The sequence below is a fragment of the Pempheris klunzingeri genome, chromosome 16 (genome assembly GCF_042242105.1).
Source record: "Pempheris klunzingeri isolate RE-2024b chromosome 16, fPemKlu1.hap1, whole genome shotgun sequence".
NCBI classification, from domain to species: Eukaryota; Metazoa; Chordata; class Actinopteri; order Acropomatiformes; family Pempheridae; genus Pempheris; species Pempheris klunzingeri.
The window spans coordinates 20,435,910-20,463,104 of NC_092027.1; the positions used below are offsets into that span (position 1 = coordinate 20,435,910).

A 27,195-nucleotide genomic window follows, 5' to 3' on the forward strand; every position below is an offset into this window, starting at 1 on the left:
GGCTTGAAAGAATGAAATGATTCCTCAAGCTGCCTTTTGTCACTTCTGCTGTCACGTTTTGTGTGCAACACCACAAATACACAAGTAGGGGCTGTCTGAAAAGAGCGTGAGACGTCAGTATGGTTCGTCGTGTTAAGACCAGACACTCTTGGTGACACAGTGTAGAGACCTGGTTCATTTAACTCCGCTGCTCTTCTGTGTGGAACTCCATGAATTTCAGACGTGAATTAATTTCATTCCCTAAAAGCGTTGGCGATTTTGCATATAGGCCTCATGTCTGAATCAGTCCCCATGCCACCACTGAGGAAAATCACCGTGGTTATGTTCTAGTAACAAATCTGTAGTACTCCCAATGTTGTCACTATAGCACAAACCATTTAATTTAATTATTACATTAGTTATTACAGGCCTCAGTAGCACAAGATAAAGATGCATATAAATGCTGGCTCACTGCCTGGTGTTAAGTTGCACTTTAATCAGCCTTTTTGACAGAATAAACTATTTTAAGCTGAGATCAGTTGATAAAAATGGGTTATTTATTTTTCCCCTCACAGTGCACGGCAAAAAATAAAAAATGTCCTTCATACTCGCTACTTACAGTGTGACGATCTATCAAAGAATTTACAAACTGCATGCTGTCATTTTAAACTCACCTTGAGCACCGGTGGACTGCATCAAATGGGCAGCAAAATATTCTGTTGTGCTAATTCTATCTAATAAATGTATTAATCAAAGATCCAATGACCCTTTATTAATGTTTGAATGAAGGCGTCATGGAGAGATGAAGCCAGCAATGTTACACATCCTGTCTGAATTGATTCGAACCAGTAGTGTTTCCATCACTTCAACCTGCCTGTCTATCCTCTCACACTGCTGCTGCTGCTGCTGCTGCGCTACCAAGAGCACGACTGGAACCTCAGAGTGACACATTTCTCTGTACCCACACAGAATGGACATGTCACTCAACCTGTCACCGCTAAAGTGCAGGGAGTTATGACAAGAAGTGTGTGTGTGTGTGTGTGTGTGTGTGTGCTCTCACCAGGGTTGCAGTCAGTGAGCAGGGAGCAGATGGACAGCAGGACCTTGGAGATGGTGAGAGCAGGACTCCAGTTGTCCTTCAGGATGTCCAGACAGATCACCCCCTGACTGTTGATGTTACAGTGGTAGATCCTCGTACGGAACGTCACCTGGACAGGGACAGACAGAGGGTTAGATCAACACTGGCTTCTAGAAGACAAAGTCAAATACATTCATGGTCCTATTTCACGAGGTGGACCTATGCCCAGTGCAGATTGGTATTTTCCCGACCTTGAAATTGGCTTTGCCTGTCTGTGTGGTACACTGGTGCCCGAGGGGGGGGGGGGGGGGGGGGGGGGCGCTGCCTCATTCAAATGAGGCAGCGCAAACAGAGTTGTTGTTATTTAAGGGGGAAATTGGGTGGGACGTCTCAGAACCACTGTCCGTCTCTGGTGGAGCATCAATCTGCCAATGTGCTGCTTTTATCAAAAAAGAAAACTGCACAGTGGAGCAAATGCCCAGCAACACCTAATGTAAATAAACACTAAGCTGGTGCACTGAGCTGGTAGTGTGAACGGTAACAAGAACATCTGTAAACCAATCTGCATTCATCCAAAATAGAAATGAACATGTGGTTCTTATGGTATCTGTTGTCCACAGCTGCTTTACACCACATAAAAAGCATCTTCTGAAGGCAGAGGGATGATGCATATGTTGATAAACCTGCTGCCACTGCAACAACCCTTCACTGCGTTCCCTCCATCAGTTAATGTGCCAACAACTCCCGGCTGCTACAGAACCACACACCTCTACACATCAGATTACCAGCATCGTTTCACAGGATAGTTTGTATATGACATTTAACTTCAAATCTCAAAAAAACATTTTCGTTAACAGTTACAAAATACCTGGAAACATTCTCCTTGGGAAGCTGGAAACAGCAAGTTTTCCTTAAAAAATGACTAAAACAATCAATTCACTATCAAAAATTGATCTTCTGTCAACTGACTAATCAATTAATTCAGAAAAGAACATAAACAACCTTGCAAACGCTCTAAGCAGCCTTCCAGGCTTCCTGCGCAAAATCAATGTTAACAGTCTGCTGTGGAAATAAACACACGTTCTGATTTCTAGAACGTGTCCACAAAGGCCTACAATGGATGTTTGCCAACATACTAAAGCATTAATAAACATCTGCCTTATCTCAGCTCCTCCATGGGTCACTACAGCGGAGGACGATCAGTGAAAAAGGCTGAGATTCAGCTGCTGCTCTCACCAGGTCAATGATATCCACTTGATGCTCTGTCTGCACGGTATGGAGGTGATACTGACAGCCCCCTGTGGATCTGCCTGAGTTAAACAGTGAAGTGAAGACTGTGGAACTCAGCAGAGCCTAACGTCAGCACGAGGAGCACAACATCATTAAGGGGTGACCTTTGAACCCTCTGCTCCCTTAAAGCGAAGGCTGCTGACCGGGACGGGCAGTCCAGGCGCGCTGCTGCTCCGTCTGCTCCGTCTGCTCGCTTTGTGACTGCGGCTTGCCCTCGTTTATTTCCTCCCTCCTTTATGCTCTCATTAACTCTCCATTCCTCCCTTCACATCGCCTTCTTATGAGAAATAAACAATGCCCCAACCCCCCTCACATTCCACACTATTACTGAGACAGAGCAATAAACAGTAACGGTAACATGAAAGGACTGCAGGAGATGTGACTAGGAAACTAGGAAAGGCAGAGACAGGGTGATTGATGCTGATTGGTTGAGGGCAGGTCTCATGCCCGAGTCGCTCCTCTTCTGCTCTTACACCGCTAGCGGCGGCACGCTAATGCTGGCAGCCATAGAAAAGATCCTTGGCCGGCCAGTGTGGTCTAATTAACAGCCTGTAATCCCATCATGGCTGATGCTAATAGATTATGATGCTGCCTCCGCAAAACAAAAGCAAAGGGTCTAATCCTACATCCCCTCTGTGTTATGGATTTATCCCTCAGACTCTAATAGCAACCTCTGGATCCTCACGCTGTTTCCCGACAGCTCTCATTCTGATCAACACATTTATGTAGGTGTGAACAGTGAATGCTACTGTCACAAGAAACACTTCAGTAGCTCCACATGAATATCTAAAGCAAACGTCATGGCAGTCCAGACAATGGCTTTCAGTGTATTTTGTTAAAAGCGGAGACGCCGGGCTAAAGGAGGAGGACAGTGTTCAAAATGGAAACGTGTCTTCCTCTGGGGAGCCATTACAGTATGTGCTTAGTACGTTTCATGGCCTGATGGTGGAGATAGAGAAGTCAAAGGGCCACTTAAATCATTGGAAATCATCTTTTCTTCACTGTGCATGTCCACAACCAAATGTCATGGCAGTCTGGCCAGTACTTAACATAACATCTTTGTTTGGATCACAGTTTTCGATAAAATGATCGACATTTCAATCCTCGATGCTACATTAATCAGTTTTTGTCACTTAAAAACACCATGTTTGTCATATACAGGACGCAAGATGCTAAGGCTGATGTGTCTTTATACAGCAGCAGACACGAATCAACTCTAGTATTCATGTGGAGTCGTGTTTCTGGCTAGAAAATGAATTCCACTCGACTTTTCCACTGAACAGATTCACAAATGAAGTCCACCATTTACTCTCTTTTTTAGCCGTTTTTGGTCTCTAGGAACTCCTGAGGGGGAAAATCTGTCTCCTGAGCTGCTAAATGCTCCACTATGCTCAGCTAGCTGTGTCTGTCTACTGTCTGGTGCTGAGCAGGGAAAGTACTGTGGGCTTATCAGAGCTTTTTTTGTTGAAAACATTTGCCTGCCAAGACTGGACACAACATGGCGAGACTGAACAATAACAGGAAAGTTGTGGCCTGGAAGACCAAAACAATGAGCTGAAGATGCCAAAATGTAGAACTTAGGGGACCTGTAGAATAAGCTGGTAATTCTCTCATCCACATAGTCATTCGATCCACCGACAAAATAAAACTAATAATAAAAGCAGCTTTAAAATGAGCCTGTATAGTGTGACTGAAGTCCAACCATTATTACTGGGCCACAATAACATTTCAAATAAGTGGATTCAAAGAAAGTTCCAAAAATGGTGCAGATGTTCACAGTTAATAATCTATCTATCTATCTATCTATCTATCTATCTATCTATCTATCTATCTATCTATCTATCTATCTATCTTATCTTTTTCTGTTGAAAAACCTTTGATGGATAAAATTACTATTACTAGTTGGCAATACCTGTTAGTATGCAGTTAATTGCAGTGTGCAGTTAATTCTGTGAATGAATGCATCCATAAGATCAAGCTACTGCATTAGATGAATGAATATATCCTGTAAATCCCATATTAGCATTAGCACGATTTTTTCTGAATGGCAGAATGGCCCGACAATGATGTGACACAACCAGAGGTATTAAAGAGAAAGCTACCTAGATGGTATCTAAATATCTCTGACAGTTGACATGCCTATCGTCTCACAGTGTGTGTGATCATATTGTCCAACCCTTGGGCCATTCAAGTCAACATCAGAGCCCTTTGTCGGCTCCTTTTGCATGGAGAAGGGACACATTCGGCTGAGCTGTGACAGAGCGTCCTCTGTCATTACCTCTGTTCTCTTCAGTTACACTGTCCACATTTCTCAGTCATTTGGGACAAAAGGAATGAAAAAGCAATTGAACTGATTCATAGTTTTATGACCAGGCAGTCATCATGGCATATCTTAAATGAGACAGAATAGGAATGTTTGGTTTGAAGGAGCGAATGTGTTGAATGGCTGATCATCTGTAAGTATTAGCTCGACTTTCCTGTGCTTTATGGCACACTTAACGGCCTATTTCATCCGTTTGAAAATGAGAATGATATCATGCAGACGACGATTAAGTGTGCGGTAGAGTTTAGTTGAAAGCCATGCGCACATTATAGCTGATAGAGGAGGATAATGTTAGATCCAGGGGTCCAATCTCTCAGCCTGTCACTGGGTGGCTCTGCTGAACAGGGCTCCTGGAACGGACTCATGTTGGACCAAAATACAAATGCTGAAGCAAATGTCCTTGCCACCCTCAACCTCTATCTGAGAGTATCAGTGTCAGCCTTAACCGGCTTTATCATCCCAACATTAGTGAGTGAGCCAGTGTAGCGAGCAGCTGCAGCTGTCCCATTGGTGGCTGTGAGCCGCAGAGCTGCTGGATGGCACAGCTCACAGCCAGGCTGGAAAAACAAGGCAGCAGGAGGCCAAGAGTCTGTTTCCCCCTCAGCGTGGACTGCCAGGAAGGAGGCAGTTTTAGCTGGTTAGGAAGGAGTGAGGAGAATGTTGTTTCAACTCAGAAGTCATGTTTTGCAACAGGCTGCAGATGAAACACCACAAAATCTCCATCAGTTTAATTTTAGCATGAAATTATATCAAAACCACAGCAGTTGAAATTTCATTCGGTCTTCAGGTGGAGAAAGTAAAGTCAGTCGTTTTTCTTCCAAGCTGTGCAATTGTAGCTCTCTGCTTTCTGATTTACCTTCTGTTGTATTTCTATTCAACTAAAAAAAACAACAACTTCTTAAACGTGTCTGTATCATCATAAGCTGCAGCTGAATGTGTGAGAAGATGAGGGAGAAATGACTCACATCCAACCATATCATTTACTTAAATTATCACAGTGTGCTGCGGCGTAATAGGCTGCACGGGAGACATGTGCCGGCTAGTTATTGAGAAGGCACCAGGAAGCCGTTCACACAAGCCTTTTTTTTAAGCAAAACTGTGAAATAGGTCTGGAATTTCTGAGGTTATATCCACAGCCATAAACCTGAAATTATGTTTTCTATGACAGAGTTCATTTGATTGACGCAGGGCTGCATACCCTGCTTCAGCTGCTGCTTTGGTACCAACCACAACGTGTCCCATAGCACCAGGTATTAAAAAAAGAATACTGAAAGCTGGCTCAGATGTCAGATCAGTACTTAATTGCTTATTCTCGGATCGGATAGTTCCTTGTTTAAGTAAAAACTAATTTAAGCTAAATTCTAGATATGGCTGCTTTTATTTAGACCACATTTAATACTTAAAGAGTTTGGCATCTTTGTTGAATAAAAAACAAATATAAAAATACCATCTATCTACCAATCTATCTATTTGACAAAAACAAATCTTAATTCCAGACCAACTAACTGTATTTTTCCAGAGCTTTGAACAGCATCTCACATGACATGTCTCTCATGTGTTAATCAGTGAGTTCTGGAAAAGGATAGTAAGTGGACCTTGATTTAACATTGTGTTGTCATACTTCTGTCTCCAAGGTGAAGGATGGACTTCCACACTCAATGCAGTAACTCTAGTATTGTATTGGCAATAGCATTGAACATTGTCAAAGAAAAGCCCAGCACTTGTGTTGTTTGAGATTTATTTCAAACCATTGCTGATGTACAGCAGAACCCGAGAAGAGTTACAAAAACCTTTTCACAAGGTTGCTCCAAACACAATCCTCAAACAATATCTTTCGGAAACAATAAACCAAACTTCTCTGTGCATCAGTGTCAGTGTTTTGTCTAAACACAAAGCAGCTGAACTCTCAAATAAAATAGTCCAAATGACCAAAAATATGATTTAAACTGTACTTTAAATACAATTTAAAGTAGTAACCATGTGCCCTGCAGGATGATTCCTAGAGACTTTTGTGTCTCATTGATATTTTCTTGAGCGTCACAGTCCCATCAAAACATCCATGGTCAAAGGTATCTTAGAAAATGATGGATGGATTCTTGTTAAATTTGCAGTGAGATTTGAAGATTTGAAGTGACCAACTGACTTTTCTTTTAGCACAATCCTCAGGAGGAGCTTTACATACATACATGTAGCAGGCTCTTTCGCCTGTCAACCAAAATCCAAAGCAAGCCAAGTGCCTCTCCACACTGAATGGTCCATATTATAACAGGATAAATATGGCACACATCCTAAAATATTCCCCCATTTACTTTTCTCTGTTTATTTTTACAGCACGTAACTCTAAATAGCTGATAGAGGTCAGCCAGTGAGTATTTCTAGACTTGAAACCAAAACCCAGGGCAAAATCAGAAGCACGACTCAAACCGAGGGAGGTGGCAACCGCTGTCAGCCAGTCTACTGTGTAAATACTGACACACACTTGCATCAGCAGAACACACACACACACACACGTACCCACAAACCCACAGCCTCACAGGAGGGAAGCCAAGTGCTGCTGAATGCTAGCAGCATACATATCAGAAGGGGTCACAATAACAAGAAACAGTTCACAGATAGATAGAAGAGACAATATAGTGATAGTCAATGTTTTTCTTATTGTCAACAAATCCTATATGCAGCCCAAACCCAACGAGATGTGTGTCCCACTAACAGGTTTTGTGAATGTAGCCAAAGCCTGAAATATCTTCCTCCTCTGTGCCATAGAGCTCCATTTTTGTCCAAAAACTATTAAAAACACATCAATGAGTCACAGTGTTGCATTGGGTCCCACAGACACATGCCTGCTGCCCAATATATTCACTGGTGCACCAAATGTTTATCAATCCACCACTAAAAAATAGTCCCCGACGATTGTATGATTTCGCCCTGTTCGAGTAGTGTTTGTTAAACACTAGTGACCAGCTGTTTCGCAGGTTTTTGAAACTATATATATGTGACTCTTTTTCTAATGTTGATGTCATCTGTAGCGCTGTTAAGTTTTGCACCTGATTTGGTTTTTGTCTAAACTCTTCAACCAAAATGTATTTTTGTCTGAACTGAAAACTTTTTAATTCAAGTTTTGTCATGAATTTTTTCATTTGAATGTCTTCAAAGCCACTGTGATATGTATAGTTACCCTGGTTACAGGTTTTGTTCTTCATCCCAAGGTTAGTAGAAAAGGCCATGTTTTCCTGTTTATACCAATCTATACAGAATTCAATAGGATGACTCTCCTCAGGAAACACGTCATTCTCAAACTGACAGAACAGAGCTACTCATTTTGTGTTCACTTGACGTTATTAAAAGCTCCCTGTGAGCAGGGATGTTGTTTTAAAGGTGGATTCACTCATTTCTCCACTGAAACATTGTTCTCTGTGTGAGTTTATGTTAAGACGAGCAGCACCAACATTTGATTACAGTGACGCAGTGAACTTGTAGGGGGAAATGTACCTTTTTAGAAATGCTGGTGTGCTGGGCTGAAGGGTTTTTTGCCGTTTCTTTGCTAAATTTTTAGGGGCACTGTGGATGAATTTCATCAGTTAATCTGCTCATTTTTAACTAGTGATGTGACTATGACACTGCTTATTACTGCAACAGGTCAAGCAGCTGAATTAAACTGGCCGCAGCGGATAATGTTACTGTTTTATAAAAGAGGGACATGTAATGTGTGATTCCACAGATACATGCAGGTTGTTAGATAACATTCCATTGCACTTAGCATCGCTCATTAGTACGTCTTGACATAAATTGTAGTACATTTCTCCGTAGCTTTTGTTTTCAAAGCTTTGTTTTAATTTCATTCTAGTCTTTTAGTTTTTTTTAGTTTTTTTTCTATTATGGAAAAAAGGTTGTCTAAAAAACTAACATTTTACATCAGTTTTAGGTAATGAAATTTACATTTTCTGGAGGAACCAATAGACTTTGTATTTCGAAAGTCAGAAGGTATTGAAAGACGAACAAACACTGGTGGTTTTGGTCTTGCTATATTCTTTAACAAGTATACTGTAGGAATATCAAAAAACCAAGTGTACAGTACATCATTTCAGCCCTCAGCTTCAGTTCTCTGTGCTGCTGTCACTCGTTATTTTGTCATTGTGCCGTAGGTGACCAACCCTTAAATAAGTCATTGTTGTTGGATGACAGCGTGAAAAGCTGACAGCCTGCTGGGACAATGGTGACATTGTTCTAAAGCTCTGGGTGAAGAGGCAGGGGGGCTGTGCTACATAGCTGCAGGGCACCGCTCACCTTGGGTGGTTTAAAGGGGTAGTCTGGTGTGAAGGCGATGTCCAGGAAAAACACTCCACCCTCATACACGGAGCCCGGAGGTCCCAGGATGGTCGACCTCCACTCATAGATGTTGTCTCCTTTAGGACCGGCACTGAATTCATGAAAACAAAGAGCAGAAAGAAGAAAATGTGAGAAATTCAATTTACTAGCAGGCATTTAGAGGGGAAAAGATGCTCTAATTGTGTAACTCAATTCTCTCTGCTGCAGCGAGGGACTGAATAAATAAAGTGAGTGATTATCAGTTGTTAAATCAGCTGCACCAAGCTGCCGTTTGAAGTTCTTATCCATTAGAAGCTTGTGCGACATTACTACAGTGTATATAACAAAGACTGCTTCTGTAAGCCAGGAAAAATGATGAGTATGATCAGTTTCATGTGGCTGAATGATCTGTCTTGGATGTGCAGGCAAGCGTAAAACACACACCAACCAACCTACACACACTCACACACATAAACAGGAAGGTGTTGAGCAGCAGCAGCAGCAGCAGCAGCAGCAGCAGCAGCGGCGGCTCTGTTTCCTCACTGTTCATCAGCGCTGCACCGTTGGGCAGCTGGCTGCTGCCGAGCTCCATTGTTGCCTTGATTCACGCCACACACACACACTCACACACAAAAAAAACATGCACACAGCTGCGAGAAGAGAGGCACTAATCCAATTCCATTTTCTATTGGAATTAGGCCAGATGCCCCTGTCGGTTTCTTGTATTACTTTTACTTTCATCATTTACACACAGAGAGAAAGCCAGAGAGAGTGAGAGAGACGGGGAGAGAGAGAGAGAGCAGGGGCGAGTGAGAGCATGTGTGAGGCACATAAATGTAAGATGAGAACGTGAGTGGAGTTGTTCGTGTGTAACAGCAGCCTGTTGTAAAGCATCAGGCCTCTGCAGACCTATTTCTTGTCAGCGTGTGTTTGGACACAGAGACGAATTATGGGAGTGGGCCAAGGAAAGGATGCCGACATGTTCTCCTGGATGGATAAAAATAGTCCGGAGAACGATAGTGTGCCGGGGCCGACGGGGGACAAAAGGGCCAATCAATGGCTCTGCTCGGCGTGAAGCGATTGCCTGATGTGACTCGGTGGAGACAACTACGTTTGTGTCAAACTGTTTTTTAAATGTCAATGATTGTAGAGCAGCACTGCCAATTTTGGTTACACCACAATATAGTGCAGATATAGTCACTCTGACACTAAACTTGAATATTTACAATATACAGGTGTTCATTAAAGACGCCAAAGTTCTACCCATACCATAGCTTCTACAGACCTCCAAACTCCCTTTTATCTCCAAAATCTTGGAGGAAGTGATTCCATCCAATGAATTCGATGAAATCTTGCAATAAAACAATGCATTTGAAAAAAATCTGTCTGGCTTTTCACACAACTAAGGCTTCTACTTCTGCCTGTAGGTTTTCTCTTACAACAGAAACTATTTCTTTTCTGTTCACTCAGTGTCTTGTGGTGTGCCCCAAGGCTCCATACTTAGTCCTGTACTGTTGTCTAGTTATACGTCTATCTATGGGTAACATTTGTTGTGCAGATGATACCATGCTGTACCTTTCTTTCAATCCTAAAACTTTGAATGGGATTTGACTGCCTTGATGACATTACGAAATAGATGCATGCTTGTAACTGAATGCCAACAAAACGGAGATATTAATAGCAACTTCTGTTGTCTATATAGTTTAAGAGCAACTGTTGAAAAGCTGAAAAGAAGTATCTCAATGCCCTCTCTAGTAAAAACGTTTTAAGTCTGTTTCACCTCGGACCATATGCAGCATCACTGATGGTGATGCCTTTTTTTGTAAACTACATTTAATGCCCCATAATATTTTGCATATTTTGTCTTGTCTGTTTTAATGTGTTTCATGAGTCCTACTGTTTGTCTACCTATCAGCATTCAGCGTTTGTTTGTTAAGAACTTTGTAATCCTGTTTTTGAAAATGCTTTATCAATAAAGACTATTATTGTTGTTGCTGTTGATGTGTTCAGGTGCATTAAAACAATGGTTCTACAACCACTCTTTAAAAGGCTTTTCTACACAGACAAGAATAAAACTGAGTGAAACACACTCATACATTTTTATAAATGTATTATCACTTTTACAGTTTCCTCTATTGTGCTTTTTGTATCCATTGCAGCAACCCACCAAGTCAAGTTTGTTACACAAGTCTGTTTTATTTTAATGAATATCAGCATATAAGAGCCACTCTTGGTAAACTCAATCCACAAACTACCAGTATTGGCCTTGAAAAACCCATCATTAGTCAAATCCATTGCAAGGTAGACATTTAAAATCACCCTCTAGGCCTCTTAAGGTTTGCCAACCACTGATTTTCTCTCCGCTGGGTTCCCACAGCTCAGTCTGCAGCATCTGGAAATGTTCAGAAGTCTGCCAGCACCGCCTCTTTTTTCTGTTCCTGCAGCCTGGTACAACCTGCTCTGACAGAACAGATTTGGGATCCAATAGAGAAGAACTTATGTTTTTACCACCTGCCCAGGCCTTTTAGAATGATGGAAGATTTCAGGGGATGAATTCTTATTTATCCAAGACAATTTGATTGTCTTTATGTTCAATAGCTGGGGAATTGTCTTTCAGAATATGGGATCTGCCTCAAATGTACCAAAACTCAAGCTGAAGAGGAAAAGAGTGCCGCTCATAATGAAGGCTGAATCACGATGATGGACCCCAGCTATTTCCCACGGTGTCAATTTCCACACTGTAAGCCATTAATAATGAGCCTGGCACACTAAGAGCACCCCGCAAGAGGAGCACTATAATTAAGGAGATGCTGTTTCTGTATCCTTTAGCTCCTGTGCAACTGTGAATTATTTATACAGCCTGGAACTGCCCACTGGAAAATAAAATGTTCAGGCTACAACTGACCACATTGACGACAAAAGCTAGATTGTCCCTTTTGCACTGATTTATTTATTTCAAAACCAAATTCAGGGAGGTTGTTTTGTTAAAAAAAAAAAAAAAAAAAAAAAAAAATATATATATATATATATATATATATATATATATATATATATATATATATATATATATATATATATATATATATATATATATATATATGTCGACATTTCCTAAATGGAAAGCATTTATATCATGCTTACAGTTAGAATTCAGATGCATCTCTGATTGGCCAGATTGAAATCAGGTTGCTATTTAATGCCTGTAAAATGCTCTGGAAAATGTACCGCTAAGTGTGTATATATTAATTGATACCACATTAATACCAAATTCAATGGTTCCTATCAAAACATTTTGTTTCATGTCAAAATGGGAATCAGTGAATTGTCTTGCCCAATGTCGGCTGGGATTGGCTCCAGCCCCCCCGCAACCCCTAAGGATAAGCAGTATAGATGATGGATGGATGACCGAGCGCCTTTGTGTTCCCAGCTGGCTAGCGTGTAAACCAGGATGGAGATGAACTTTGCTTTGCCACTTTAGCATGACTTGGCCTTTAAACCACGTCCTAAAATGGTTTTAGGCAATCAAGATTTAATTGTAATGCAGCTTATTTGCATTTGTATGACCCCAATCCATGAAATACAGTAAATAGTACAGACAAGACCTTTAATTGTAGACCACAAATGGACATTAACTCCACTCAAGAGTCTGTATATTTCACAGAGGAGTTTTGCATAAGGATGTGATTAAACTAACACATTTAAATCAGGAGTGAGGGGATGTGACACTTGATATGCACACATTTTGTTTATTAAATAAACCCAATTTACCAATCTCCAACTGCACACGTGTTAATATTAACAACCATAAAGCACCTTCTACAGCGGATCCTTGTGCAACGTCAAAACGGCAAGTTGAGATGTTTCATTTACCTCCGAAAGAAAAGAGTGAAACATTTTAGGCTAATGTGAAGCACTGACCTTATTTTCTAGCATTCGTGTTATCGTGGAATACTTATAATTACATTTCTCGCATTATTCAAAAACATGTCAACCTAATTAAAACTTTACTAAACAGAATCAGGATTGGATGGAGAAGACATGAGTCAGGTCTTGGGTAAATAAAGGTCATAAATATCAGGTAAGTTCAGACTAATGGACAATATAGTTTAATACGTTCACGCTATAGGGATGTTTTGGTCTGTGCTTCCAAAAGCTCCTCCAGTGGGAACTCAAGGACAGGTCAATGTATGTGTGTGTATATAGGTATATATGTACAGACTTCTAAATCCAATATTATCTTACTCTAACTGGTGTGCCATCCAACACATTTACACTGCTTGGATCACCAGCGTCACCATCCCAGGCTATCTTTCACCCATTTTTACACAGGCAGAGTGCGCGCGCACACACACACACACACACACACACACACACACACACACACACTTTTACTGGTGGCTACAGAGGTTTGAGACTGCTTCATTTCCTTGCCCAGGGCCACAGGGAAGAGCTCAGCTCAGCTAACAGAACTAAGCTCTGCAGTCTCTTTTCAACACAGAAATGCTGAATGTGACTAATGTTTAAAGTGAGTGGGTGTTTGTCAGTTGCGGCTGAGATACTAGCCACGATATCATGTGACAGCTTGTTAGGACATCACAGAGAAACAGAAGAATACTCAGTCACCTATGGTTGTGAGTATGTCAGATTGCATTTTTGAACATTTATTTAGCAGGGAAAACTCCAGTGAGCTCTGTGCTCTTTCACAGCAACTCCGTGCTGCACATTCAGACATATTCAGACAGACACAATCGCAGCCTTGTGCTGCTGTAGCAGCAGCAGCTGGGGGCTCAATGTCCCACTCAAGGGCACCTCCACAGTGGTTGTTTAGGGAGCACAGAGCTTAACTCATTCACTTTTCAAGCTAGTTCAGGGATCTGATGAAATGCTTGGGGATTTGAAATGTTAACCTTCTTTAACCTCAAAGCTACTGCTGATTCAAGATTATTGACTTAGTGATGAGGACACAAAAGCTCATACGTATGTAATAAAGACAGATAAGATAATCCGTTATTGATTGTGGCACTGAAAGTCAGCACTGATACCTGTTAGATTTGTAGTCTTGTTAACTTAATCTTTAATCGGATATTTAGTGGTTTAAATTTCAGTTTTCTCATTTTGAACTGTATTTTATCTAAAAATGATTTCAGACAGAACCAGAAACAGCCGTTATATATCACTCTCTACACAGACACTGAGCTGTACCTAGCAGAACACGTGACTTGCCGGCCTACCACTCCCTCCATTGGTTAGTTTGTTTGTGTCATTGTGTGTGTTTTAAAGAGCCCAACCGATTGAGGCAGCAGGAGACCAGCAACTCCTCTGTTCTGTTTCTGTCAATGGAGTCTGTTGACTTTAATGAGAGCAATACAACAGCTGTTTGTGGTTAAACCAAAAGGATCTTCCAGGTCTCTCTCTGTAGGGATCCTTTCCATAATGCAGTCAGACACTTAGAATAACAATCTGAGCCTGTCAGGGGCAAAAACAAGCACTTTTAGTGGACATTTCATTGGATGCAGCAATTTCAGCCCATTTTGCGGCTGCTGGCTGAGGCAATCTACTGGAAAAATTCCACAACTTTTTGTACTAGTCATTTCAAACTGAAAAAATTGGGCCAGTTTGAAAATGAAAATGTTCTTCTTTAATAGTAAAAAAAAAAGGTTTCGTAGGAAAATGTGTCCATATCCTTCCAACACAGCTGCAATTGATATTGTAGAAAGACCAATCATTCAGCATTTGGGAAACAAGGATGTTTGCACCATCAATGTCAGTCCTGAGCAAAGTGACAGACATTGTCATCCGGAAAAATATGGTGAAATAATTTAGGCTATTCAATATGAGCACACAGAAAGCTATGAATCAACACCTCCAGTTAAGTCACAAATATCACCACAGCATGAGGAATGACCAGCATCAGCTGGAAGTGACACACTGACAGTTTGCACATTGTAATGATTCTTGAGCTTTTCCTCAAACATTTGACATATTTCAGTCAGTATGGAAATCTAATGTCTCTTTTCTATATCTAAAGCATCTCACTTTATTTATCTATTCTTTTATGGAAAATTGCAAGAATTGTATTGACTACAATCAAAAAGAGTGAGAGAAAACAAGGGAGAAAAAACGAAAGCGGCCTCGCCAGCTCTGTCCTGCTCTGGGACAGACCTCTGGGACACACTCCAGCTCTGTGAAGCCACAATAATAAACACTCTCAAAATCTCTGTGCCATGTCGAGACCAGCGGAGCTGCATTCCACTGCCACACACACACCAACAGTGATACTTCCAGTGAGGAGACGGGGGGGCGGGGGGGAGAAGCACAAACAAGACGGTTTGTAGTTCAAACAGAGCGCCAAAACACAAAACACACAAGAGCTAAAGGACAAACTAAAAAGATTTTTTCTGTCAGATGTTTGTACTGCAGATTGTATCATCTTAAATCAAATCCATTCTTCTTTGTCAATGAAAAGTCTTGAAACTAAAAACAATTATTTCCATTATAGAAACATAGTGTGTGCAAATATTGGTCAACTTGAAAGACACAAACTGTTGGCACAAATACATCAGCTGTGGGCCGCTAATCAGTTGCACCCTTCAAAGACAGCTTTCACAAATTATTCTCTCATGTTCACAAGAGCCATATCTTGTGTGCACAAGACATTAAACTGTGCACCATAAACTTTCTGGACTACGGGGGCTCTGTACTACAACAGTCAAATCCATGCTACAGATCAAAAGTCATCTTAAGTACATCAAGTGATTCTTAACACTGATCACTTGGATTCTTTTTTTCACGAGAACAGCTCAAACTTTAGCAGAAACAGCTCCACAAAGCTTACGGGGCTAAAGTAATCAAAGCCTTGATAAAACAGCGGTGGTTTTTCAGCTTAGAGCAGCAGTCCCTTCAGTAAGCGGGGGCTCCATGACCTCTATGCTGAAAGTGGCATCATTTATCATTTTCCCCTGTGGCTCTATCAATGATTGCGTTAGCTAATCAATTCAGCTAATGAGGCTGAGTGACAGAGAGAAGCCCTGACTGTCCATCTCTGTCAAGTCACATACACGAACGGTTTTAAAGCAGGGGGGTTGTGAAGGATGTGGGGATGGCTCCACAAAGAGCTGAACCACTTGTCTCTTTTTCTTTTAATGATCTTGTCATCATTCTAGTTGACTGAGAGGGAACTGATTCAGCTTTTGCTTTATTTCATTTTTTTCAGTTGCTATTAGACAATGAAAATAAAGTCTCAAGACCAGTGCAAACTTCCTTTAATAAATGATAAAAAAGCTCCCAAGGTTTTATCTTTTATCTAATAAAAATCTAATCAATAAAACATGAGTCCCTTCTATACTCTTTCTGTGCCAGAAAATGGCATTTGTGGTGCTATAACGTCTCTATATATTTTATTTTTAAATACCAAAACTCAACTTAAACAAATAAAGTCTCCATGTTTCTTGAAGGTGTTCCACTGTCAGGTGTGCTTACAGTGTCTTTGACACCTCAACATCTAGCCCACCAGCAAACGGTTATTACTGTAGAAGCACCTCAGCTATGCTTCTACACTCAAAGGCGCTGCGCAAATGTCACTGACTCACCCGGGAGCGTTCAGAGAGGCCACATCATACCAATCAGGGGGATGTACACATATAGACATCGTTCATATGTGTCTGGAGTTATTTGTTTGAACTATAGTGTTCTGCATATTCCCTTCATGTGTGTGTGTGTGTGTGTGTGACAATGTGTGAACAAATCCATTTAAACCCTGAAGTCACTCTGCGGGTTTTGATCCTATTTCAAGTGTTTTTAGGAAGGCTCAATTAAAATGAATCAAATACAAAACTGGCTTCAACTGTAAAAAAAAAAAAAAAGTGGGGGAAAAGATGGCCAGGCGACCTTCTCAGTAAAACAGGAAATTTGACTCAATAATCCCAGTGAGATTAAATGAGGTCCCTGTCCCTCCACTCAGCAGGCAAACAGTGGACAGCGGGCTGATAAGATTGTGATCAAATAGCCCTCTTTGACAAGCAGGGCAGAGGTGATTCATTAAGACACATAGATATCCATGTAGGATGAGATTCAAAAGGACAAGCCAGCAGGACTTTGTCAGCCTCAGCTCCTGTTTGCTGCAGAAGGAGACAGGACCAAAGAGGAGGGGACAGAGGAGGATGAAACCCGCCTGGCAGCATTACCATCTACTTACACTCCAGTCTGGACGGCTAATCCCCCCTCCCATTCCAGATCACAAACTAACTGGATTAAAACCTGACGACGGATGATACAGCACTGCACTGACTCAAAAACACATTTCACTTGAAACATTCTCTCTTGAAGGTCTATTAGCTGCTGTGCTGGATGGTTTTTGAACTCAGCGTACAATGTTTGTCAGCAGATGAAGTTTGCCGAATAATAATTCTGTTTTTCTGAGGACATAAAAGGACATCTCGCCTTAAAATTTCTTGACATGGATCTTGGCATGATCCTGTAATACAATCCTGGCTTGTCTCAAAACAGCTACTACTGGACATTGTGGTGAGATTGTTTTGTGAAATTCTGTTTCCAAAATCAAGAATGACATCTCATTATTTGGGGGTTGCGGGTTGGCAAAAGAATTTTAAATGCTGCTTTTCAGCTAGCAAGTCAGGCATGAGCCCTCGGCACAGAGCCTTGTAGCAACGCTACCTTAGGCCTTTTGCTTTTCCTGTAGACGTGGATTGACGACTCATTGTACAACTGCATTACAAGAATGCTGATCTTTTTATCTTTTTGTGACTGAATCCCAACCCACATTGGGAAACTGACTGGACAGTGCAATGCATTTCAGCAGATACATTTATCCGATACAACTACAAAGCACTAGTTCATTCACTCAAGGGTCTAAGAATATCTCCTAAAATTCATTAGGGGAAACTCAGCAGTTCACGGGTATGGACTGACAGCCATCAACTAGTTATAGGAGGTATTATTAAGCTATAAATCCCTGAACGGAGGCTGTTCCTTATGGGTTAGCAGGATTTCAAAGCCTCATTAGTGAACACTAACCAGCATCACTACAGCAGTTTTTTTAATGAAGGGTAGACTCAAGGTCTCCGGGAATGATCCATTGTAAAAAGGCTCCAGAAAGAGGTGAAATGCTTAAATCCCCTTGAGATAAAAGCCCTTTTGATTTCTTTGTTGCTTTAGTTAAAAGGACTAAGTGTTGGCTTGCCTCGGCCTTTGTCCTTGTTCATTTGGATCAGCTATACTTTCACAAAGCGCAAGTTCACAGAGAGCAGAGGTGACAAGAGCAGGCGACAGGAGGCCTGATTGGAAGAAGGTCGGCCCTGGTGTAACTCCAACACCCTCTAACCTTTGAATCAGCGCTAAACCCACTGCACTTCCCCATTGTCTTCAACATGTTGCCTAGCAACATTACATCCCTGCAGTGACTCTGTGTGTGTGCGCGCATTTTGTGCTGCAAGAGGAATTTCCATGGAAACAACAACAGCAGTACAGACAGTGTACAGTGCTGCTTGACTCACCTGAAAACTGTTTGGCAAATGGATGAAACATAAAGGCCAATGGAAGAATGAACTGCCTCAAACATTCATCTTTTCTTATGGCTCATAATCTCTAAATAGGTCCTTCGGGGACAAATCAACAAACATTAAGCAGATAAATTAGCCAACAAGATGATACGAAAGGAATCAAGACACAGATTACTTCCTAAATGTTAGTGACAGCTCATGGGCAGGCATTAAATCTAATACACTCCCTGATGCCTTAAATAAGAAGTGAGATTTACATCAATATAGAGCAGTTGGAAATGAATTAGGCCATTCAGGCTTTGTGCATGATTTGCTCTGACGGTGAGCACTGACAGTGCAGTCATGGGAAAAGCTCATCATCCCCAACTCAGTTACCTCGCGTCTTATCTTTATGAAACACGTTGACATCCTGATGGGTCTTTCACAGAGGATGTGGTTTGGTTAGCGCTTGCTTGGTATGGCGCGACACTTGACTAGATACTTATGGAGGGTAAAGTAAAGAATTAGATGAGATACCCATGGGAAAGGTTTTTTTTTCATACCGTTGCCACAGAAAACAAAAGAGAGGAAACACATGACGGCACCTAAACCAAGAATCAAAGCTAAGCAACAGTGTTTACAACATGGCCTACATTACAAGACAGTCGACATACAAGACAGTATTAGACCGCTGGTTTTCAGAGAAAGAGTACAGTGAAGAAGATAGATTCATAAAAAGAGGAGGGGAATTTGGATCCAATTCAGTCCAGTTTTTATGAGATGAGATTCACTGTGAAATGTAATCCACCCCTGTGTAGTCGGATATTTCATATGGTAAATGAACTAAAACTGGTTGTCAGATTTTTAAAAGATATGTGTTGTTCCTCTTAAGTAGTAGAAAGGTTTCCATGGGTAAAACCTTGAGTATAACTCTGCTTAACAGTGTGTTACTGTCAGGGGAATGTCTTTAATTCAGAGGAACAACTGCATCGTCTAGCTAACATTTAACTGATTACATGAAAAGATTTTACCCGACAATGAGAACAATGAGTAAAACGAAAGTTGTCAAGAAGACCCCTAACATACAGTAGTGAGTGTAAAACGTGAAAGATATTCACTGTCTACTTCAAACAGGTCTCCCATTGTTTTAACACGTTTTGCGAACCATTTTTCAAAGACACCTTTCCCTCATCAAGGCAGGGAAAAAAAAATGTCATTGAAGGGATGATGGGCAATTTATAAATATCATACCATGTTTTAATGTGTTGAATACATTACATTTCTTAATATGTGTGGAGAGTTAGACATTACTGGACAAATAAGTAATGTGGATGGCATCAGGAGTCAATCAGGATTTTTTGGGTTCTAAGAATTTATGTATCCAGTTCTTGACTGTTTGAGCGTGGCAAGACACGTGCTAGGGCTACCCCCCTCCTCTGACAAGAGGAAGTTGAAGTGCTTTCGTTTTCACTGTTGCTTTCCTTCCATGCCATGTCTTGAAAATGTTGAAATAATATGCTATGACTATCTAGAAATATTGCTCTCAATATCATTAAGTGTGTTTTTTTGTATGAAGCAGAGGAAGCACTTGCACTGGGTAGAGAAGCCTTCGTCGTATGCCCATTCAAGGCAAACATATAGGTCAAGGTGCCAATATGAAGTTAACAAATTGCTTTGTAGAACTCTGAACCCACCAGGTCCTTGTGCTTTCCTCCCTTGTAAGTTCTCAATAGCCACAAGTCGTTCCTGTTCAATAATTAGAGTTTGTGGTGCTATTTTGTCAAAAAACTTGGGGCAGAACTGTATTCACATCCTGATGTGTGTAGTTTCCAAGAAAAATCCTTCATAATTTGTTTTGTTTCTGAGTGTAGACACAGTATTTTCATTATAGTATACAGAGAAAACAAAGTGCAGCCCTGGTGCTGACTCTGAGAAAAGAAGCAGGTTCCTCCGGCTCTGTGTCTTCTGCTAGTCATTTTGTCGGCTCGGATATTTGCTTTAGCTCCGACCCCTCCCTCTCTGCTCGCAGTCTATATGTGTATCCAGCCTTGCTCTACCACGCTCTTGTGCAGACACATAGATAGGTTTTTCCTCTTCCAATAAATCAGCGGGAAATGGGAATGAAGTCCTGCTTTTCTATACAGGTAATTGTACACACTTTTTCTATACCCAATCATGAACTGGAATTGTTACTGTGAAATGAAGACAAATGACCCTTGATTATTAGGCGCTGTGTGCACTGATAGCTAGACAACACACTGTAGAAAGTGACCTTCTTAAACACCATTTCTTACACATTAGGACTTGACCAGACTCGTATAGAAGCTGTCAGCGGTTAACGGTCTCTCCATCAAACTGAACCCAAACCGAACGCTTAGTCAAATTCTTATTCACGCTTATTCATCTTTTATTAAATATTTCCTGATTTTAATCTAGCGACTATTTTATTTGGAGAAAGCTCTCATACTACTGCATTGTGCACTTATACTGGCTTGAGATGTCTGGCTAATTTTGTGCCAAATAGTTAATATAATCTTACATTTTGTTTTATTTGGTTGGGTATTGTTTGAATATTTCAGCACTACCATGGTAACTGCTTATGGTGATAACAGTAACAGCGATGAATCAGTTACATGGATCAAAAAGCTTGGGACACAATAATTCCTATACAAATGCTGTTTAGATCATTTGCTTATAGTAATCAAGTAGACCACTTACACTTTTCATTTTGGACCAAGACAATATATTGAAAAACGTTCAGGACTAAGGGAACTGCTCGTATAATACTATCCTCGCAGTAACACATTAGCCTCCGGCTGGCTACCTCAGGCTGGTGCTGCGTGCATCGCTTGTGACAAACTGCTAACGAGATGCAGTAGCAAAACTTGGTGTTCCTCTGGCTACTGTACCAGCCACCTGACAGACCTGGACAAATCGTGGTGGGCTGGTACACCGTAAAAAAAATAAATAAAAATTCATTAAGATTTTACTGGCCATCCAGCCCCGTCTGTCTCTGGTCTCAGCCTCTCTGTGTGCCTGTCACTACGGATACACATGGGAGAGTGCTGTGTGTGTGTTCTGGGACCTCACCGATCTGACCCGACCTGGCCACAGCACCACTCTGCCTCCCCAGTTCTGGTCCCAATGGATAAGAGCGGGTCAATTTTTTTTCCCAGCACACCTAGCTACCTGTCTGCTCAAACAATGAGAAGGAGTCACTTCTGCTGGTGATGGACTAATGTGCATGGGAAGCACCTGTGGCTGAGGCTGCCCTCATCACATGGACACAATGCATTATGCAACAAAATGCTAAATATTTAGTTTTCTTCCTTTATATTAATGTATAAATATACAAATATCAATTAAATGGTAATCTGCATGGTAAATAATGAAAAAGCAAAAAATCTGTTTAGGCACCAATAACTTAAGGGCCACTTACCAGGTTTTTCCAAACACACTTTCAACACGGTCATCAGTAAATGGAGTTTGCTCAGTTGCTTATTGATCATGATTAGGATTAAGAAGACCTTGAGTCCAGACTTATTTATGAAAGAAAATATTTTTTTTCTAATATTTTACTTCAAGGAACAGAAACAGGCTTTTCTGCAAAACCCTTTTTTGCTTTTAACAAAAGAAGCCAAACGTCTCAGAAACACAAACAGCTGTAGAAGAAATATGCCTTAATAATAAAGTAAAAAAAAAAACATGGCCGATTTTTTATTTAAATCAGGAGCTATCTGATCAAAAATTAAGTTAACAAAATGTTGAATATTCATAGTCAGCCAGAGCTGCAGACAGACAAGGAATCTTGTTTTACATATTCCTCAATTTAGCTTTAAAAAATGGCATGATTGTGCTGACTTCATAAATGGCTTCCTGAAGCTTTCTCAATAACTAGTTGGCATATGTCTCCCATGCAGCCTATTGCGCTGCAACTACAGTCGTATTTTAAGCAAATCATAAGCTTAGATGTGTAATTTCTTCGTCATTTTCTCACACATTCAGCCACTAAAGGGAGGCAAATGTGTTTATGATAACCCTCACTGTTGCTGTAGCCATTAATGGCTCCCATTACAGTGCAGAAGTAGTCATTCATTAACCCTCCACTAGCTGTGAGAAACCACAGCCAATAAAAGAGCTCTGACAGAGCTGGAAATGACAAGAATAGAGAAGCAACAACAGAAAGCAAAAGTCTTTCTTGGTGAGGAACCATCTCACCGAACCTTGAATGTAAAAGAAATATGTATCATTATATTAGGAATATGTGGATGAATCAGGTTGGGAAAGACTTAATAAACTCATCATCATATCCTGAGCTTTTCCCTTTAGCGAAATGATGTAAGATAAAATCACATTCACATAATTCATGACTGAAAAACCATAAGATGTTTTTTTTTTTCAAAGCTAACCCTAACCCTAACACGTCAAGATTGAATTGGTTTACAATCACTTCTAATCACAGAGTGACAGTGTGTCCAGCTGTGAATGCTGACACACAGATCAGTAGGACTGAATCTACATACCTGTTACACCGATAGCACCGAGAGATGAAAAGAGGCTGAAAACCTGAATAGTTTTTCATATGTGTGCTTGTCCTTGGACTTCAAGCAACAGCAGCAGGAAACCTTGCACACAGCAGTGTGTAGTATATCAGCCCTAATTGGGCAAAAATTCTCAGAGTGCATATCTAGTCCTTCATTAAGGCTTTAAAGTAAATAGTTTCATTAGTTTCACTAATCTAAGTTTCTCTTCTCTGTGCTAATATTTAGATGTCCGTGTGTATCCTAATCTGCCACAAACCGCCAGGAGATGGAAGCTGTGCGGCAACAAACATGCACTTTCCTTGAGAGGAGAGATGTTTTGGGAACACTTTAACAATGGACTTATTAAAAGATACAGTTTTTACAGCAACTGAATAATTTCTGCGCTCTGTGCTGCAGCCGTTCTCTCAACAAGCAGAGCACATGCTGCCTCTGCAGACACCAACATCCAGGCAGATTACACTTTTTGGCAACAAATGCAGCTTTCCAACAATGATGATTTAGGTCTCTCACAACATACTATTTGGCAACAGTAAATCACACCTTGATAGCTCTTAACGCAGCTTTGTGCTAATTCATTCATTTCCTTACTCAGAATGAAATGGAAGAAATAAGATGCAAATTCAAATTACACTTGGCAGGGTTGTACTGTTTTAGAGATTCCCACCTGTATACAGCAGACAACAACAATGATGATGACAATAATTATACATATTGTCTTAAATCACAAGCATTATGAGACATTAACTATCTATTATTACCTATTTAAATGTATTTGTCTATACACATATAGCCTATACATACAACAGAGTGCTGTTTTCTACATTTTAAATGCTCTCACTGCAAACTAAATACGAGGAAAACATTATTCTAATGTTTACTATAAAACTATCCAGTCCAGTCCAGTAGCTGTCCAGCTCTTAAAGGCGGTCTCCCACTAACCAGTAAGGTTGGCACTAGTCAGAAGAGAGTGAGTGAGAGCCCCTGAACCAACAAATGCACTTTTGGAACGGACATGTGAACCTACAAACAGACTGCCTCTTTCAAATGTGAGACCTCGTGTCTTAATTGCCTCATCAGACTGCGTACTGATGGGGTGTGAAGAGGGAAATTTTGTTCATCAAGAGTACCATATGTTCTGCCAAATGGGTGTGCAATGTGTGTTGGCCCTTGGGGGTTTAGGGTGCCAACCATGAACCACAGTGTCACAAGTTCTAGTCTGGGCGGGGACTTTGCTGCATGTTGTTAACCACCTCTCTCTCTATCCTCACTTTCTGGCATCACTCTAGTGTCCACTAATAATAAAAAATATACTTCAAAATAAAGGTAAAGGGATACATCACTGTCACTTTCTTGCATGTCAAGTCTACAGACAGCTTACATTTGAATCACATTACATATCAGCACATCCTGGATCCTGTAACCTTGACTAGTAATTCTGTAATCTACGTGTTAGCCATGGTTTCACACTCACAGACTCTGTTTGTGATATTCACGGCCAGGATTTAAAGGTGCAGCCAAAATGAGGATAGTGTCCACTTTGGGGACGTCAGAATTGTGGTGCTGTTGGCTTAAACAGACCGTAACTTCCAGCACGCACTGGGGCAGATAGCAGCCGAGCGTTAAGCAGGCAGTCTGAGCACCAGCACCTCCAAGTGGCAGGGTGAGGAGCTCGGACATCCAGAGGAAGCTCACAGTAAAGCCGCCACTCCTTCCCTTGGTTTTCTGGGCATGTCCAACTGAGAGGAGGCCCCAAGGCCCCAAGAACTCGCCAGAGGGATTATATATCTCATCTGGCCTGGGAAGGCCTCAGGGTCCCCCAGGAGGAACTAGAAAATGTTCCTGTGAAGAGGGATGTCTGGAATGCATCGTTTAGCCTGGATGGTTGGATGGATAGATAGAAGATTAATTGACTGATCTGACCCGTTTCTCTGAATGCTTCTGTCTTACAGGACTCCGAAGTACTTCCACTAGGTTTTGAGGATCCACTGCAAATATGTAGGGAAGTTAGTGGTGTCGAGTGGTTGTGATGTGGACAATATCTACTTTTTCAAGGACCAGCACTGCTTTGATTTGTAAAAGGCACGGCATTCTGGCTTTTGAATTCTGATGACATACTGTCGCACTTCTAGCCTTGTGTAATCTTTTACTAAATCTGGTACTAATGAAATCTTCAAAAGTAATACGTTCTGAAGTTCAGTCCTGAGAGAATTTCAGGTCACTTCTCATGGCCTCAGTTGTGATCCTCAGAAAAAAAAAAAATCAGAACAGCGCCAGTGTGATGTTCCTTTGCCAGAAAAACACTCTTTTATCTACAAAAAGCCTCTTTCATCTTTTCTAAAATGTCTTAAGTCAAAGGTCTTTCATCTTTTTCATAAAAAACTGAGGGCATAAAATTCCACACTGGTGAGAGGATGGAGATTTGCTGGTGGTGTGTGTGTGGCTGCGTGTGTGCAGTCGGCAGTGTCTCATCTTGTTGAAAGGTAACAAAATCCAGCAGCGGGATCATAACAACAAGCTCTGCGAAGAGGTGAAGCTTCTGTTTAGAATTAATTCAGCGCTGCCTCCAGTGCTACATCCACCTTTCAAGCTGTACGCTACAAACAATAAATGCTATCACTGAAAATGTGGAGACAGCACTTGAGGGGAGAGCGCCTCCACTTTAAATAATTCTGGAGAAGTCGAGGAGTGACAGAAAATCCGGGGGAACACAAACGCAGCTTGTTATTTATCTTCAGACGAAATGATAACTGACACTCAGGTGCATTTTTGTGCTGTAGGGTGACCTGATGCGTTTAACGTCACGGCCACTTCTTTCCAGTTCACGACCCAAATCATGCCACGGCTGTGAACATGATCGCCCAGACGGGGACGATAAAAAGACTCATATCTTATCACATAACAATAACGGCGTGCCATTAACCATATTTTTGCCCCATAAAGCACAACCTCTAGCAGGGTCTGGTGTGTTAAAGGGGTAGTCCAGGGAATAAGTACTGCACTTCCATAAAGTTTGAGGACGTACAAGAGACAGATTTTGGAGAGGCGGAGATATCCAGATTTTTAGTCAAGTGCCAAAGATTCCTCACCTTCCCCATAATGCAATGCATCTGTCCCTAAGCCCTCCCTGCCTGGTAAATTCCCACGCCTTTAAAGCTCCATGCCACAAGTTCATAATGCTGGCTTTCTGTTAACAATGTGTAGTCTCAGGCCCAATCTGGAATGCCACTGATGGCATTGTGACATTATCGGGGGACACTAAACAAACTGATTTTCAAGTGCAAAATTGGTGAAAAAAAAGTCCACATGTTCCAGACAAAGGAACACTGTGACCAATTAAAGAGCAAGAGCAGGGTGGGCTTTGTAATCTCATGAAGTCGGGCTCCACATGAGGCTGATGCGATATTGATATTGACCCCATGAACCTGGAATTTCCCCTCAAATCTCAAAGTAAAAGTTCATCTCCTGATACTGGTTATTATTGTGATACAGGTGAAAGAACAAGCAGGTGAGGGGACCCTCAGTAGAAACCGTTTCATCAAATTTCAGAGGATCATTTTTACAGTAAGAATAATCTTATAAATGTTGTGATCTTCAATCAAAGGTCTGTGCGTGACTTATATCATATATACTCATATAATGGTGGTCTGACACGGGAGCTTAAAATGCTGCTGAAACATCTGACAAGCGGTGACATAATCTACTCGTAACAACATGTGAAAGTGACAGACAGCTGGTGCAAACAGAGACAGACAGCCAGCCACGTAAAGTGTTGATGCTGTGAGTGCTTTCACATCCAACATGTTTGGTGAGGTTCAAATGAACTCTGATGCATTTGCCAGTTTGATTGGCTTTGCTATAAAAATGATGTGAAAGCTGTCAGTGAAGCACTGGTGTGACCCAAACAACTGCACCAGCCACAGGAATGTGTGATAATAGCAGTCTAATTTTAGCATGTATTCAAAACCCATATGAACATAGGAGGAGCTATATGTAACAGGAATGAGCCTCGGCAGACGGGATTTCCCAGAAACATCAGACAGTGAAAAGATGTTAAAACAAGGGTGTGTTGTGTTTGTGACATACTTCTGTGGGAACAAAATAGTGGTGAAATATCAGTTCAAATATGAGAATTAAAAACAGCTGAACTGTTACTTTACACGAAGGCAAAAGCAGATGTGT

General features: G+C 41.2%; 2 protein-coding genes across 3 annotated transcripts in view; one reads left to right on the forward strand and one right to left on the reverse strand.

Moving 5' to 3' along the window:
* Positions 1-27,195, reverse strand: part of ube2e1 (ubiquitin-conjugating enzyme E2E 1) — an 89,308-nt gene that overhangs the window by 29,936 nt on the left and 32,177 nt on the right. The window contains exons 4-5 of one of the 2 annotated variants that reach the window (XM_070846564.1): positions 8,955-9,087; positions 1,040-1,187 (exon numbers count right to left, since the gene is read on the reverse strand). The exons of the other annotated variant lie outside the window; for it this stretch is intronic. Of the exons in view, the coding sequence (XP_070702665.1) occupies positions 1,040-1,187; positions 8,955-9,087 (281 nt within the window). The remainder of the gene's footprint in view (positions 1-1,039; positions 1,188-8,954; positions 9,088-27,195) is intronic. 2 annotated transcript variants of the gene reach the window in all.
* sf3a3 (splicing factor 3a, subunit 3) overlaps positions 12,823-27,195 on the forward strand; it is a 55,436-nt gene continuing 41,063 nt past the window's right edge. Inside the window, exon 1 of the mRNA XM_070846555.1 lies at positions 12,823-12,834. The gene's annotated coding sequence lies outside the window, so the exon portion shown is untranslated. The remainder of the gene's footprint in view (positions 12,835-27,195) is intronic.